This window comes from Carya illinoinensis, chromosome 3 (assembly GCF_018687715.1).
Source record: "Carya illinoinensis cultivar Pawnee chromosome 3, C.illinoinensisPawnee_v1, whole genome shotgun sequence".
NCBI classification, from domain to species: Eukaryota; Viridiplantae; Streptophyta; class Magnoliopsida; order Fagales; family Juglandaceae; genus Carya; species Carya illinoinensis.
Window position 1 is genome coordinate 40,924,671 of NC_056754.1, and position 18,657 is coordinate 40,943,327.

The 18,657-nt window shown below is 34.7% G+C and overlaps 1 protein-coding gene across 1 annotated transcript; it reads right to left on the bottom strand.

The window, feature by feature from the left end:
- Positions 1-2,113: 2,113 nt before the first annotated feature.
- LOC122305665 (auxin-responsive protein SAUR76-like) lies at positions 2,114-2,912 on the bottom strand. Its single transcript, XM_043118237.1, has one exon. The coding sequence runs from the start codon at positions 2,678-2,680 to the stop codon at positions 2,306-2,308; it is 375 nt and encodes a 124-aa protein (XP_042974171.1). The 5' UTR covers positions 2,681-2,912; the 3' UTR covers positions 2,114-2,305.
- Positions 2,913-18,657: the final 15,745 nt, after the last annotated feature.

Sequence of the window (18,657 nt, forward strand, 5' to 3'; positions counted from 1 at the left end):
AGTTTTTATGGTTGCAATATTGAAACCTTGAAAACGCGTTACAGGTAGTAAAGCTTGTACTGAACGAAGACGTTCATGCCTTCCACTTTGCATTAATATATATTGCAAAAGGATCTCTAGCTGACTACGTATATAATAATTAGCAAAATAATATATATATATATATATATATATATATTATATATAGGTTTATCATGACGGCCGGTAAAATCAACGATATACTGTATCTTCATTATAAAATCAAAATCAAATTGATTTAATAAATATGAGCCTTGGTGGTTAAGATGCCTCCTTAAAAGTTGTTGACTTCTAATTTGCTGCCTTTTATGTAGGCCTTTCCAGCAGCTAGCTAGTCGTCTTTGTTACTCATGAAATTAAAGTGGCCTAATTTTTTTCTGTTTTATATATAATTAATGTACGTATGGCGGGTTGGAGGGGTTAGGAGCCCCGGCCATTAGGGCTAAGGCACGACCTTAATTGCTTTTAGAACAGGTGGCTTCATGTCTTTCACGTGGTTGTAGATAAGAGATCAAGAGGATACAAAAGTAAATACAAGGCAAGAATAAATTGACATTATGACCTCAATTCTCAAACCCCAAAATTGCTGTAAACCCAATTAAAATTCTACCATAGATAGCTGGGGCAGGCAGGGCAGCTCATTAATGAAAAGCTAGGAAGTAACGTTGGCGGGCCCCATTTCCATAAAATACTACTAGCTAGCCATCAAGAATATATTTGCATGTTCTGTTTTATGATCGGTTGTAGACAGACATCATGCATGGTATTTGAATCTGAAGTCACAATATGTAGTCATATTTAGTGGACCAACCATTTAAGATAATTTAAGATAGAAGGGTTAAAAGGCGTTTTCAATCATCCTAGATAAAAAGTAAAACTATATATGATTTGGGAAATTCTAGCACTCTCGAGATCCTTAATGTAAAACTCATATTGTAACCCTTATTTGATGTTGCGTGTAGTTATATCATTTAATTTTCTTTTAAATTATAATAATATTACTGACATATATAAAAATATCTGTCATGTCAACAATATTATCCAAACATTACATTTGGGATATTACAGTAGGAGTAGCAGGACACTTATGATTTTTGCAGTATGCTAGATGATTACTTGAGCTTCACGATACATTCTTTCTTCCAAGGCTTATGAGCGGTGGATTAGGTACTTTTCATTCTGCAAAATGGAGAGGGAGAGTTAAGTACCCCAACTGATCCCGTATATATATGGGCAGAACCGTACGTTACTCCAAAGAAGTAAAAACTTATGTATTTTCCCAAAATGCAATTCATCAAAAACCCTGGATCTGTTGGGTGGGTACTGGCTTAATTTGCTTTCAATGGCAGATCATGTACTTCGAAAGGAAGAATGAACAAAAAGATTAGGTACTGAGCCCAATCTTGTCACACTTCTCAAGCTAGATTATTATATAGTCGTTTTAGAAAATTTCTGGAGACGTACGTGTTTGCATAAATATGCAGGCTAGGGGATTGAATGACAAAACTCCCTCATCATTCCCTTTCGATCGATATGTCAACATCCAGGCAAACGTACCTGGTTTCGTACATTGTTAACCATAAGCTTGGCTCTTTTAGCAATTCATGCAGTTAAGAAGCAGAAAGAGAGAGCAAGAAAAACAAGAGCAAGGCTCATGATGAACGACAACATTTCCATTTATACAAGAAATTATCAATACATGAAATATTTATCTAACAAGTACATATAATATGAAACTGCAAGAACAATGACCGTACGTACTGATGATATATATATATATATATATATATAATATCCACAAGGCCAATTAGAGATCATCTATTAGCCTGTGTGAAAAAGGGTTAATCTTCACCGTTCAATCAAATGCTGCTCACGATCATCACAACGTACCGCCTCTGTTCGGATCTCTATAAATAAATCTTTCTTCTCTCTACATTAATACCGCTAATTGATTATTAAAACTCAAAGATTAAACTTTAATGTACATCTATGATTTATACCGTGGGGATGACGTAAGAGAATCACCTTCCCTTGTATAAGTGCACAAATAATCCGTACAATCATTTTAAAAATGATAAATAAATATAGATCTACGTGAAAAAAAAATTAAATTCTTAATATATAATAGATCTACAATTTTTAAAATGACTACACATACTCGTACACTCTACAACCGTAAAAATCATTTCTCATCCAGTAAATATACGTACTACCATCCCTTCAGTTATTTTTTAGTCCCCACGAGGAGTTACCATGCATTTAAATTACAGATATGCCCTCCCGATGATCAGCAAGCATAGAACTCTACGAGTTCGTCCAGTGACTCGGGCTGTGGATCGGCATTCTCGAGCATCCAGAGCAAGTGCTCAAACAAGACCACCTCGCAAGCCACGTTGACGGTGTCTTCCGAGTCGCCGGAGGCTGACCTTTCCACGAGCTCCCTGAAGAGCGGGTGGTCAACCACGTCGGAGCCGACGAGGTAGCGCCGGCGTGACTTTCCGACGTAGACTGGGTGGAGGTCACTGGAGATGGCACTGGAGGAATCATTGTCCACAACAGAGGAGATGGAGCTAATGTTGGGACGGCTAGCAGCTTGCTTGCTGAAAGAATTCCATTTCTTGAGAACTGACTTGAGCTTGGTTAGCTTGCCAACTTTGGCCATCGATCTTTTACGCTATCTATATTGCCTGGATGTGATCGTGGTTTCGAGAAAATTAAGAATGAGACAGAAAGAGGCTTTGGAAAGGAAGCTGGGAGAGTTGGGATCTTGGCAAGGGGGCTGAGAAAGGGAAGGGAAGGTTCGTGTACATATATAGGACGGGAGAGGACTGAAATGGCCGTAAACTTGATTGCATTTCTGAAAAAGGCATAATATAATTTGGCAAGAAAATGTAGTGACAATGAAGGGAATTTTACATAAATAAATATAAATCTAAGAAAGTAGGACCCTGTATGGCCCGTTGTTCACTAAAGGGGCAAAAAAAAAAAAAAAATGTTGAGAAAAGAAAGGGAAAAGAATGAAAATGAAAAACAAATCCCATACTTTTGAAAAGAAAAACAATAGGACTACATGGTAAGTTTCAGTTATTCGAGAGAGCTTTTGTGCACTTTTGCCGTTTCTTTATCTACCAACATATAAAAAATTGTAGTTTTCAATAACAAATGATGGAATCCTCTACTAAGAACCAAATTAAACTAATTGTAACCTATTTAATATATTTTTATTTTATTGGGGAAAGTGTTGGTGAAAGCGATAGGCATGTGCAAGAGTGTGGTCATGAAGCTCTCCAACCTATTAATCTAATATTTTAATATTTTTCTCTTGGAGAAATTTCGAAAAAGTAAACTAATTAACTATAGGAAGAGGATGCCCTCTACCTTAAAAAAATATGGACCAACCGGTACGTGCTAACTACCAACAAGAGAATATATAGTGGCTGATCATCATGAGTACTATTTTAATTTTGGGGGACCCGACTAATATTATAATAATTAAAAACTTTTTTTAAATAATTATATGATCAAGATGTTCACTTAGGAATAAATAGTGCACGTCTATGATATAATGATTAATTACATGAAAAATTATATGTGAAGGAAAGAATAAGAATATTTAAATTCCCAGCTTCTAACTTTTGTAAAGATATTGATCATGATCTTATGTTTTCAGCTTCTACGAAATTGTTAGTATTTTAGTATTGCAAGGAAAATTATGTATTTAATGATGATTTGGGCCTAATTAAATTTGGATTTAACATATACGTAAAGGAAGAATTATTAAAATTTTAAAATTTACTATGGATTTTAATTTGGGAATTAATTAAATGCAGTATTGTCATTACACACTACAAGAAAAATGACTTTTTGCATCACTTAAATAGGATACGAAAAATTCAAAATGATTACCAAAATATTTTTTGCAACCATTTTATATTTTTTGCATTCAATTTAGGTGATACAAATTTTTTTTTTTTTTTTTTAGTGTTGGGGGAGAGCTAATATTTTCAATACGGATTCAAGAGGGTGAATTAGTTCTCTAAAGTCTTGGGTGGGTGGTCATGACCCTGTCCACCCCTTTATCATGATAATGAAAATTATTTATATATCTCCTACACCAAATATCAATAAATGATTTATTATTTTTGTCTTTTTATTTAAACACATATTAATGTTTAAATATGTATGTTTAAATAAAATGACAAAAAATGATAAATCACATGTTAGTGTGTGGAATAGAGGATTATAAGTAGTCTTTCTCTCTTATAATATCTAGATCCATGATTTTGCCCCCTTAGACTAATTATTATTATGATAAGAATTAGGACTATTCATCCGGGCCGATTTTTATCAGACCCAGCCCAGTACCCAAATTTCTGGTTGCGATTTTCAGCCCGAGCCAAAACCCGTATTTATAAAACCGCATATACCTGGTCCGAACCCGAGTATGAAACTCGAGTTCCGTATTATAACCCGGTTAACTGGATTTGAATAAAAAAAAAAATCCCTTATCATCACTCTCTCTCTCCCTCTTTCCCTTGCTATTATCTCTACGCCGAAAATCCCTTTATCATGATAATGAAAAATTTTGTTTATATATCTTCTACACCAAATATCAATATGTGATTTGTCATTTTTGTCTTTATATTTAAACACATATTTAAGCAATACATATTAATGTTTAAATATGTATGTTTAAATAAAATGACAAAAATGATAAATCATATGTTGGTGGATCGTGTAAAAGATGATACGTCGTATTTTTCTCTTATAATATCTAGTACTACCACTATATATAATATTACATATATGGTGCAAATAAAAGAGAGAAAATAAATTAAGATATCCCAGCGGTAATTTTGAAGGGGCAAAATCATAGGACCAACTATATATGATCATTGAGAAATCCTAGGGACCAATCCAGCTATTAAAACCAAAATAATAACCATGCGCCACGTAAGAGGTTTATTGGGCAAAATTTGCATCTGCATACACCCGATCAGATGACTCTCCCCTCTCTCACTCCTTCGTATTCCCTTTCTCCCTCTCTCTTTCCACTCAATTCCTGAAGCTCTCGACCCCCTCATCCCGCACGGCGCTCAACCCAAACGGTAGCAGAGCTCGATTCAGACAATGATGAAGACCTAAACGGTAATCTCTCTCAATAATCTTTTTCAGTTTTTGCTTTTTAAAATTTTTCTATCGACGCTCTCTCGATAATCTTTCTCAGTTTTGAGTTTTGAAATTTGTCTCTAAGTTTTATTACTGTCATGATTGTCTCTCGGTGATTTTGTTATCTTCTTATTACCAAGGATTTCTCTTCTTAATCTCATGTCTATGACTTTGAAGTATCAATTTGAGGGATGGAAATGAAGCCCTAATTAGAACGATAGTGGAGTTTCTTACCAGATCAAAAGAAAAAAAAAAACAACTCTTGATCCTCATTCTAGCCTCTAGTCAGTAGGATAAGGGCAATGGAAAATAACTGGGTGTTTGAGAATGGTTTGTTGGAAGAAATTTAATAGTTCATTAGGGGTTTCTTTATTTGAAGTTTCTTTATGCGTGTGGGTCAAGTGGTCTGAAAAAATAGAGATGTCGGCGTCGGACTGAGATGGTGGCTATGGAACTAAGCTTTGTTGGGCGGCAAGGATTGATGGCTGTGCAAAGTGACGCTGAGCTTGGAGCGAAGACGGAATGAACCTGAGAGTGAATGGAGATGCTAATTTCTGTGTAGTGCTTCTAATGATCATGTGTGGTGAGGTGTAAAATATTTATGCTGTTTCAGCTTACGTATCGCCTTGTGAATGGCAGGCTGCTTTTCATGCTTTGACAAATGGACCGCTCCACAGCGCCTCACATGAACATTTTCCTCACACATATATACGTGACAAGCTAGCTACTAGCCTACTATCTAGAATGCTTGAGGATAAATACTAACCGAAATCCAAATATCACATGATCTATGTAGTGATTTACATGATCCTGGAAATTAAATCATTGGGATTCAGTTCTTTAATAAAGGATTGAAGAATAAATTAGCAGACAGCTTGTGAAGAATGAATTCTGCTGTGACACTCATCTGCATGTGGAAACTACTTGGTGTTATATAAATAGAATAGTAAATAAGCTTTAATTACATGGACTATAATTCTGTGTTTTGATCAATAACTCCAACTTATTAGATTACAAAGGCTCATCAACATGATCATGATCAGTATTTGAAGAGATCTTGTGTTTATCATGATTTTTGAAATTTTATAATCGCCAGAAAAAGTGACTTTGTTGTAGTGACTTGAGGCCCTCGCCTATGCATGGTTTAAAGTGGGTTTAAAGATACAAAACAAATATGAAAATTGAAATAAATACACGAAAGAATGGGAAAGTAGCCTAACAAACAAACAAATTAAAAACATAGGTTAAATAAATCTAACAAGATGACACATGACTTTATAATTTACTTTCTTCATAAGTAATATTTTTTGTCTTAAATTAAAACAAGAAAACAAGTATTTATGATGGATTATTTACGACGATAATGACTATTTAAGATGAAAACAGACTCATTTTGACCAGAAATAGTCATTTTCGCAAGAAATAACTAGCTACAAATTAAGTAGTTTTCTTATAGTGGAGGTGCGGCCTATAAGAAAATATAAAGGTTATAGGCAAACGTTAGAAAGACAGAAAGGATAGAAAAATCAATTCAATATAGAAAGACTTATTGATAAATTTTATTTAAGTATGGACAATATATATATATATATATATATTAAATCAAGTCAAGCAAAAGACTTAATAGAAAAATATTCATAAGAAATTTAGAAATCTATTCGTTGAGAGAGGGGTCGACCAATTAGAAATGATTATGTAAATTTTCTTAATTTGAAAATATTAATATAGATTTCTTTATGACATATTTATAATTAATTAGATCCGAGATTTGCTAATAAAATGAGAAAAACATGATAGGAAATAATGTATTAACCGTTAATTAAACCCGACCTTGACAATGAAAAATTGAAAATAATTTTGCATTTTAGTAGGTTAGAAGAATATTGTTTAAATTTAAATAAACTTCACAATTTAATACTTTTAATCTAATTTTTATTTATCCTATTATATCAAAGATAAAAGGGCCCATTTCAAATTTGAGCTACAAAAATGATATACCACCAACTTGTTAACAATTTTTATATAACTACTGATTAAAATAATATATATATATATTTAATTTTAGTTTGAATTTTATTTTAATTTGATATATTTAAATGTGGTTGTAACCCTGCTTTATTTTTGTACGGGGCCGCCCCTGCAGTTGACTCATGTTTATCCTCATCTTCGTATAGCTGCAACATGCACTGGCCGCCGGAAAATCGATCATGAAAACCCTGATCCCACAAGTTCAACGTGGAGGACAGAAAATCGATCGAGCCATGCCATGCCACCTATAATAGAATAGCATAATAAGAATACATGAACTTAAGAGGGCAGATTTTTTTTTTTTTTTTTTTCTAAGTAATCAAACTTCATTAAAATAAAAAGATGATATATGTTAGGGAGTGAGGTTCCTAACAAATATCCCAATACAACAACTACAGTACAAAAAAAGAAAAAAAAAAAAAAAAAGGTTTTGATATCAATTTCTTAGTCACAATCCAAGCCTTATAAAGAAACCACCGTTTTAAAAGACGTTATGAAGGTAAGTCATCGCTAGGTACCATCTTACTACAATATTCGAATTTAAATATTATATGCATATAGGTGATTAATGGGATCGAGTACCATTATTTTGTAGAGAAATTTTTGCCTTTTTATAATAATTTTAATGAGCTTCAACTAGTAATGCTATAACGTTCACTAATTCTAAAAGACTAATCTTTTTACAATTTAAATTAAGATGTGGCTTGACTTTTCTTGAATTATTGTAAATATCTTTGTTAAAATATAAAATTAGAAAATGGTTATGCTATATAAAGTTTCGGAGTGAGCAGTCTCTACGTATTTATTTTGAAAAAAAGTAGAGGCCGCTATCATTAAAAAATAATTTTTTCGTTTGAGTTCAAGATTTATCAAATTTTTTTTATCAAAATGAATAGGCGACTTTGTATTTCAAAAATATAAATATCATTCTTAGAAAAAGGATTATACAAAGAGTTTTGTGGCTTCTTCTAATTCGAGAAATCCGGAAATTATAGGGAAGAGTTTAATCTTTTATCTTTCCCAATGACACGAGTTGTAAGTCTTTCAAAAAGAATAAGATTTCTATTTCAAAATTTAGAAGAAAAAAAAAATGATTTCTCTCTTTCTCATCCATGAAAAAGTTTAAATAGAACTAATTAGAGTTTAACGTAAATGTGGATTTTACATTCTTCAATCAAAATTGACATTGGTTATAATTAATGAAATAGACTCACCCACACACAATTAAAGCATTAATTTATATAAAAATTAAATTTAAAAAAAATACATGCATGGGGTGGCACAGGCCGGCCACCTGAAGGCCGGGTGCCCCTCCAATATGGGTCGGTTGACAACCCCTGCCTAAGCGTCAAGAATCAAGATCCACCCCTAGGCAGGGGAATCTTTGCTAGAAAATGCTAAATCCCCCATTGGGGATCCCGTTGGGAGCACATTTTTTTTTTTTTGATCATTAAGAAAAAATTGTTTAATATTATTGTGAATTTTTTATATTTTTTTAAATATTTAAAAGCATTAAAAAATGATGTAAAAAAAAATAAAAATAGAATTTTTTTTTTTTAACCTAGCGAGCCCCAGCGGTGTAGCACTCTCCATCTTTGCTACCCATTGTCGTGATAATGATATCCTCCCTGGCACAGGGTGAATGGCAGACACCCCAGGTCGAAGTATTTTTGGACTGCTCTTTTGGTTTAGGGTAATGCTTATCCCACGTCTAAAAAGTGGCCATCGATTTTTTTTTAATTATTATTATTTTTTTGTAGGGGTTTTAATTATTATTATTTAGTAATTTAATTTTTTTTAATAATATTATAATTTTTTTAAAAATATTTTAAAATGTAAAAAAATATATATAAAAAAAAGAAAAATATTCATTTGTAGCATTGTCTCTTTTAAAAAATAAAAAATAAAAAAACATTGAGGTCCTTACGTGGAGATTTGGGGTTGGAGGGTGCAAAATCAAGTTTTACACCATATCCTATCACAAAGAATGCTCAATTAATCAGACCTCAACCTGTATAAGAAGTACGTACTAAATCGACAAATATAAATTATAAAAAATTATCTTATAACTAATAATATATGCTTTGATATGATAGGAAAAAATCTATTTTGTAATAATAAAAAATACTAAAATTATACATATCTAATTACTAACTCACATAGGTTTTCAAGTTTATAAATCAAAATATTTCTTAACTTTTTTCTATATAAGAAGGTTGTGGTTATTTTATATATAGTTTAGAGACTCTTCAATTTTTGTTTAAAGAACACTAGGTTGTTTTTAAAAAGGCTAGGTTGTTTAATTTACCTGATGAGTGATGAGAAATCATACTTTATAAAATCATGTATTCATACTCGGATTTGAGAAAACATTTTTTTGAAAAACATAAAGAACACTAGATTCTATTTATTTTTAAACTCCTATGTTTTTAGCCATGTGGTTTGCGAATCTCATTTTTGCTATAATTGATGTTTTTAAGGAGTGTACATGATCTTTTTATTAAATCTCTTTCTTCAAACCAATGATAGGAAATTATTAGACACCGAACAATATATATCTTGTACTGTCGTGCCGACTGGTACTGTCGTGCATGGGTATATTAATTAGAGAGATTGAACTGACCGAACCAATCTGATCTTGTTATGTCGATGCTTGTTTCAGAGATAAAACGAAAAGTGATTTAATGAATTAATAAGACCATTACTTTTGAAAAACAGACAAGAATTAAACTTAGAAAAACATGGGTGCGTGAGACCAAAAGAGACAAAGGTACTGTGGATCAAGATTCTTCATGCATGCCTTTGTTAAAATAACTTGCATTACTTGTCTAGCGATCGTCATGAGATATTAGGTAATTGAAAGATGTTCAGGTTTTGTCAGAATCAACGAACAGAAGCTTATTTTGGAGGGTAATGGAGTTTGATTCTCTTTTTGAAACACAATCTTATATTTGCAGGATATGCAACCAATAATATTACATAAACAGAAGCGTAGAATTGATCACAGTATCACAAGTCTTTGATCTGTCTCTCTCTCTCTCCCTGCACTTGAGGTCAGGTGCATGACAGCATGTGCTTACAAAATTCAGGAAGAGATCGTTTTGAGATTATCGAGGTTTCAGGCATGTGCACGCTTAAGGTTATGATCAATCTTTGCAAAACGTACAATGCAAACCTTTGTCAGGAAGCTGCTCAAATGCTTCCAACACACAGCTAGCTTATAATTAATATAAATATCAGAATCTCGTCATTAAGAACTGAGCATATTATAGAGAGATTCAATTAATAGGAAAATTTAATTGGTTCTTTTAGATAAACATCACATGCATGCTGCATGACGTGGATCACTCGATCATCAACTTGGAGCCGGACAGCTTCGATTTTTCACATCTCCCCAGCTCATGTGTATGTATTTGGCCATCAGTGCATGTACATTGTAAGTTTGCATGCTATTTATTAATGCAACTAATTGACCATTGGTGCAATATTTGACAATGTCTTATAAAAATATATAATAACTTTGTCATTTTAATACTATTATTTTAACTTGGAATTAAGATGAATAGTAAAGTTAATAGTACTGTCTAAGCTCGATCGGACGCTATATCAAGATCTAAAATTTAATTGAAGCAGACCCGTAGTACTCATGTGACAATAGACAGTGAACCGTAATACAAACATGAGAGATTTTATACGGGAAAAATCACGAAAGGCAAAATGTAAGCAGTACCATTGATGTGAAGACTACTGCATCAATAATTATCATGAACAACGCTTACATAAACGATACTCAGTAATGCTTGAGAGTTACTGATGGACAGGTAATGAAGTTCGATGCATGCGCGGGAATATCGATCGATGGCTTTTATTAATTAAAGGTTTGACAACAACATGGAATCGAACCCGCTCAATTAATCTAACACAACCTAGCTCGTCCAACGTTTAGACTATAGTATGTAAATTGACAGCCAAGAGCCTAATGGTTTGATGGGATATGATACAATTGTTTAAATGAAAATCTTATTTCGAAATCCCCCAACTCCTGTATCAAAAAAATAATAAAAAGTACTGTAAATTGACGTTATTTTTTTCTCGATTGATTTAAAATCTTTGTTACATGTGGTATGTGCCAACCAGATATTTAACGAGGCCCATGCATCTTCCGCAAAAGCAGTTAACTTGGTAGGCCCAATCTAAATCAGAATGATGTCCAAGGGCCGAAAGGCATGTTATGAAATAAATGTGCTCAATTCGCTTCCCGTCCAAATAACTGCGATGCCGAGTACTTCGAAAAAGTGGAGTGACTCCATTTAAGAGGGAATTAACATGTAATGGAACTTTCGCATGTATATGTGACTCCGCCATTGATACTCAGATAGATCGTGTGCTACACATCGCATGTGAAGTATGGAGTGCAGTGAGGTTGGTGTTGGACGGCTGCTTGATTAAGAACTCTGTCCGTATGTACGCAGTCAGATCGGAATGGCATTTGCCTTGATTGAAATAATGGCATGACCCCTGCTCGTGACATTGACATATGTAACATCCAATCCCAGCACCAAACTTAAGCTAAGCACGAGTGTTATAAAAGTTTTCTTTTGAATTAATATGTATGAAAAGCCATTTGAAATTTAACAAAAAATTTTAGAGTCGTCTACATGTCCAAATATTATTTTGAATTTTTATTGGACTTGATATTTAAGTTAAAATCTTTTAATAGATTAAGTTAAAATTGGCCGAAAGATTTATAGGACAACTGGACAAGTGGTATAAATTTTGAGAGGCTGAGTCAAGGCCCATAACTAGCGAAAAAGCCCAAACCACTCGAAACCCAAGCCCATGAGAACCCACGGATCAGTTTCTTCCCCACGCTCGTTTCCACGCCCACGCATCTCCTCACCATACATCGCACTAGGGTTACAGCAAGCATATATATATATATACTAGTAGTTAGGAGTCGTCCAAGGGACGTTCGCCTACTGTATATAAATATTATATTTAAAAATTAATATTATTTTTATTAAGGAGAAAATTTTGATGAATAATGTAATGCTTTTAGAAAAATAAATATATAATTTCTAATATCATGCTCCTGAGTACAGCTGGAAACAAAAATGCATGAAACCCAAAAAATAAAAAACAAAAAACATTGAACCAAAACTGTGCAACGCAAGAGGCAAACCGTTAACAGTAAAGTAATGTGCACAACACATTTTCTTAGTTTAATAAAGCAATTATTTTTAAAAAGTGATATAATTTTTATAAATATGAAGGTTTCTAAAAGATATTATTATTTGATTTTAATGTTTCATAATGAATTTAAATTGATAAATAAATAATATTTTATTAGAATAATTGTATTCGTAAATGTAGTTGGTAAATAAATTTAAACTTAATTATTTTACATTTCTCTTTATTTATATAAGGAATTAATAGAAATTTTAAATCACATATATAAATTTATATATAAATTATAATTTATATAAAATATCATATATCATATATATATATATATATTCTATATATATACCTCATAAATAAATTATCATCATTGCATGGTTTACAGGATCGATGCATGCTGCATGAACTTTGATAACTATAAATTTATTCATAACTGATTAGGGAGAGAGAGATTAAAAAATAAAAACTTTTAAAGAAAAAAAGAGTGGTAGGTCTGTGATTACCAAAATCACGTAGGAAAACAATTAACTTTATTATGATTCATATAACTAACGGCATTAATTTTAATAGTAAAACAACAAAAACGATCAAGCTAACAAAATTTCATTAAATAACCATTTTATATATATCCCCACATGTTCGTGCAAACCTCAGTTTTCCTTCCCCAATCTAAGGTTGTCGTTGGCCCACCTTTGCTACCCAGCTTCATGCTGCTACCAAGACCTGGAGTCTACGCCAAAAAGCCCATGCATCACAACCTAGTCGTTGCATCGAGGGAATATATGCACAGAGGCCGACGTTGGAAAGCCGTGAGGCCATAGCTAGCTCCACCACGCAACTTCCCATCATGGCCAAAGAAGCACACACGTCTCATGATGTTGCACCCTCACAATCTCCCCACAGCCCACATCACTCTGTTACTTCCCACGACATCGCTACCCCAATGCACCACCACTATAACGCTCTTGCTCAGCCACCGTGAAACCCATTGCACAAATAGCCCCATTTCACACCACTAACTGTGCACTCCAGTAGTGCACCACACACAGTCAGTAGAGGACGAATTCCATCACGGTTAGCACCACCGTGAGCCACAGCTAGCCCTCCGTTTAACAACCAAAATATTAGCTACTGGAAAATGATAGCTCTCTGTTGCGTGAAGATTGTATGTAAAATTTGAGAAATGGATGTAAGGAAATTGTAATGAGAGGAAAAAGAGACTATCATAAATTCATAGATAGACTAGGGTTCTTCGAGGTACCCGAAACCTCTAGAAAGTTCCCAATAATAGATGACAAAAGTGAGTCCCTCTCTCTGTTCTACGTCTCTCTTAACCCACTACCTCGGACATTGCATAACGAAATTCACAAGAGCAAGGACAATACACAAGACAAAAGAGCAGACATCAAAGCAGCGTTTCATTCCAAAGAAACACGGCGTTTTACATAAATAGGATTGGACAGTCTTTAATTGAAAGCAACAAGGACATAAATGTAAATTTAAAAAGAAAATAAAAGCAGATAGAAACGCGGAGTTTGAGTCTCCAGCGGCTTCCTCCTTCAGTCTCGATACGCAGCGTTTGGTCCTCACTTAGGTCCACCGTTTTGAGATCCTTCACTTAGCTTCAGACTTCAGTTCCTTTGATCACCAAAGTACCTTCACTTCACTTAGGATTCCAATAGATTCATCCCTCCTGCTCTCTATTGTTGGGAATTCTATCAAAAAAACCAGCCTCTGTTCTTATACAACAAAAACAAAGCAAGTTCTTGCTCAAGTCCTCCACCGAGCTCCCCTCCGTCGGCCTCTCACTGTCCCTGTGACCACTCATCCCACGAAAAATCCACATAGCTGCAAGCACGATTGCCTACCACCCTTATGCACCCTCATCAACAATGGACAATGCTAGAGAGCAAGACTTCACTATCTGACTAAAGCCCTCTGTCGTCCACTGCTACACCCCAACACACCTAGCTGCTCTGCCGCTCTGTGACTTAAGCCTCTCACTGGGTGTTGCACCTCGCTTCACCTCTGTCCTCCATTGACCCCGGCCAACCACTACCCGTTGCTGGTTTTGCATGGGCCAAATCCTCCCCTCCCCCGCCCCCCCACCCACAAAAAACCCACGTTGCATGGTGCATAACTCTCTCGAAAGCCCTCCCTATCTCTCAGCCTCTCCCTCTAGTTCAAGTAAATCTCTCTCTATCTTTGTCGCTTACGAGCTAGTATGTATTTTAGATATTGGGCAATTCTTATCAAAATGGGCCATTGGCTTGCAGATAGTTTTAAGGATATGTTGCATAATGGGCTGCACAGATTTTTGGGGGATATCATGGGTTTACTATATATATTTTGATGTCGAGGTCATGTATTTGCAGGGATAATATTATACGACCAAATTGTAGAGTAATATTATCCTAGGATTTAATCTTGTATTTGTTTCGAGAAATTATATAAAAATCCAAGTAATTTGGGGAGAGTTGATATTTTTGGATTCCGAGGATTTTTAGACATTAAGGAAAATATAGATTTTTATATCTCAAGTTTTAATTACGAAGTATGTGTTCAATTGGAAATTTATATAAGTTATGTGACTATTTTATAGATGACGATTGATATGTCCTTGGCATTGTTGTAAGAAAATTTTGAAAAACTAAAAAGTCTAGACTTTGCATAAAATGAATAAATTGAGGTTGATTTTATGAAAAGTATGCATGTTTTGTTATAAAAAGAAAACTTGGAAACAACCCCAGTCATTTTATATGCATCCACATGAAATTTCGTTTAAGAAGAGAAAAATATTTTTCTATCATGACTGATATAGACATGAGCTTAATATTTGCATTTTGCTTCTAAATTGTGCAAAATGAGAAAATATGAAATATGAAAATTTTTGCATTGATTAAGTGAAGATGTTTTGAATTTATTTTTTATATTGTGAAGATGATACGAAGTTCTTCAATACTTTGTTTTGATATGATGTGGCATCTAAAAACTTTTGGCATGACTTTCTAATTATATATCTGATTCTATTTTGGTTCCAGCTCTGTTTTTGTTCTATTAAGTTCAATTAAGGCCCCACCACGGGTGATAATAGTGGTATATGGCCATACCATGGATAATAATAGTAATATATGACCCTGTCATGGGTCGCAGTAGTGGTATAAGACCATGTCACGGGTGTTAATACTGGTATACGACCCTACCACAGGTGATAATAGTAGTATATAGCCCTACCACAAGTAATAGTAGTGGTCTTTATTTGAGTGCACACTATTTAGTGACAAAGTGATTTACGTTCTGCTTGGTTATCTGCAGATGCACAATACTACGGGGGTTAAACATGGTCTCTGTTATGATATCATGCTCTAATATGATGATAATGATACTTATTTATGCTATGCCAAATGATACTTTTGAATAAGAATATTTTTGAACGTTCACTCTGATATTTGTGACAACATTTTATTATTCTACATTCTGAAACTAAAAATGTTTTGTTCTGCATTTTGAATTCTATAAATGCTCATGTTTACATACTAATATATATTCTCTACTTACTGAGTTGTTGCTAACTCATCCCTTGATCTCCACAATATTTTTCAGACAATTTTGATGGTTCAGCTGGAAATTAGGAGTTGGAAGTGTTAGCAAGGTTTGAAATTCATTGAGAAATAAGTACAAAATGGTACAAGTATTTATTGGAGAGCCATATTTAGTACATTTATTATTTTATGTTATTTTGGTATTTGGAGTTATGGATATTTTCAAGTCTTTATGAAAATTTTAATTTATTATTGAAGTATTTCTTTGGTGTCCACGTAGAGAAACATGGATATTTGTGTTAAACAAATACATTAATATTTTTATGAAGTCTTTCGAGTATATATAATTGTGTTATTGGAGATGATTTTAAGTAACAAGAGCTAACCATCTGGACTTTCAGAACTAGGGCGTCACATCATCTATTCAAACACTTCTACCATTTGTTTTAACGTTAGCCCTATAAACTGAAAGTGGCGTGTTGTGTGCACGCAACTTTGCGTTAACACTAGTATGACGTTCTATAGTGTGACATAGCATGGACATCCGAAAGTCCCAAGTCTGGCCTCTAAACACCACTTGACCCCTCAGCATTTTGTGTTGAGTTCTCTCCCTCTTATCTCTCAAACCTTATTAAACTTTTAGCAAAAAGTGTTCTTGATGAGGTTTCTAGAGTGTTTGAGGGTATAGAGATGGAGTTCTACCTGTATCAAGGAGGAGGTTTTGGAGGAGACTATTCAATGGTGAGTATTAAAAGAAATATTTGTCGATTCACATTCCATATTAATTCTGTAGGAGGACTATTTGCTAGATATAGTCCACTATAAGTAAAAAGAACAAAGTTCTTACTCTTTACGTAGAGAAAACAAAAGTTCTCATTAAACGACCAAACTTCCAAAGGAATTTGAGACTTTTACTCACATAGGCTACAAGAGACCTAGAATAGGCTACAAGTGTGAGTTTAGATTAATTATTTCAAAATCAAGATTGGTAGGTAACTCTCATAGTGATGGTCCATATGTTATTCTTGTTCGTTTGGACATTACCCATTAGAAATCACACGAACTGGTTTGAACGAAGCATGACTTAGGCCAAATCTGAACAAACTACCTTTAAAATGAACAAAAATCCCTAGTACAATACATGGATAGTCTTTTAATAATTAAATCAGATCATTTAGAAAACACTTAAAAATCACACGGATTAGTTTGAATGAAACTTGATTCTAGCCAAGTTTGAACAAACTACCTCTAACATGAACAAAAATACCATTACAATATATAGAGAGTCTTGTAAGAATTGAACTAATTACACATCATTTAGCAAACACTTGGAAGAAAAGCTTAAGTGTAAGTGATTACTTACTAACTCTAGGGGGAAATTGAGCTATTGAGCACTACAGTTGTCTCTAGATATGCTCGACGGAGGATGCGTGAGTCTAAATCCTCTAGAAGGCAAACTCGAGAGGGACTTGAGCTACAGAGGGTTGAGGTTGTCTTGATGCAGACTCAAGGGAGAATAGGGCAAGGTTGCAAGGCCCCCAATGTAAACTCCAGGGTAGACTTGAATTGCTAAGGGCCATGATTGTCCAAGAGCAAATTGGAAGGAGGATAAGGCAAGGCCTTAAGTCACCCTTGAGCTGTGAATGGTTGTGGTTGTCGAAAGGTAGAATGAAGGAAGGAAAAAGTGAGGTTGCAATTCAATTTGAGCTAAACTCAAAGGGGCACTTTAGTTGTGAAGGGTTGAGTGTAAGTTGGCCAAAGGCGAACTTGAAGAAGAGTTGAGCAGTGGAGGGTCGCAGTCATCCCAAGGCAAACTGTAGTGAGGACCAAGTTGCAATAACCGCAGTTGTCCCAGCATAGACTTAAGTGAGGACCTAATTGTGATGTCGTAGTCCTTCGAAGGTAGACTAAAGGGAGGACTGAGCATGGCTGCTATCGGTCTTGAGGAAAACTCAAGAGGTGACTTAGGCTGTGGAGGGATATGGTTGTCCCAATTTAGAATCAAGCAAACACCGGAAAGGCCACAAGTGGAATTTGAGGGGGACTTGGGCTATCGAGGGTGGTGGTCATCTCAAGTCAAACTTGAGGGAAGACCAAGAGAGACCCTAAGTCACCCTTAGGCATTCTTAAAGGAGGACTAGGTGCAACCAAAAGTCACCTTGAGGTGGACTCAAGCTGGTACTTGGGCTTTGGAAGGCCATGGCTGTCTTTAGGAAGACTATAGGGTTGACTAGAGTTATAAGGATCAAGCAAGGCTACAACTCACCCTAAGGTAAACTTGAAGGGTGACTTAAGCAATGAAGAGTTGAGGCCATCCCAAGATAGACTTGAGGGCATACTTGAGTTGTGAGGGCTACTATGATTCAAGACAAACTCGAGGGAGGACCAAGTGAGGCTACATGTAGCCCTGGGCAAACATGTGCAGGGACATGGGCAATTGAGGGTCTTAGTCATCCTAAAGCACACTTAAGGGAGGACAAGGAAGGCTACAAGTCCCAATGAGGCTACCTCAAGCACAATAGAGGAAGGACGGGAAAGGCCACAAGTCTCATTGAGGAAGGACTTAAGGTGAGGAGGGATGCAATCATCTCAAGGCAAACTCGAGGAAGGACCAAGTTAGGATGCAAGTCACCTTGAGCTAAATTCTTAAGGGGCCTTGAGCTATGAAGGTATCTCCAAGCAAACTGAAGGAAAGACTAGATGATGATACTTGATCTCA

Coding starts and splice junctions, on each gene's coding strand:
- LOC122305665 (XM_043118237.1), bottom strand. CDS start 2,680: ATGGCCAAAGTTGGCAAGCTAACCAAGCTCAAGTCAGTTCTCAAGAAA.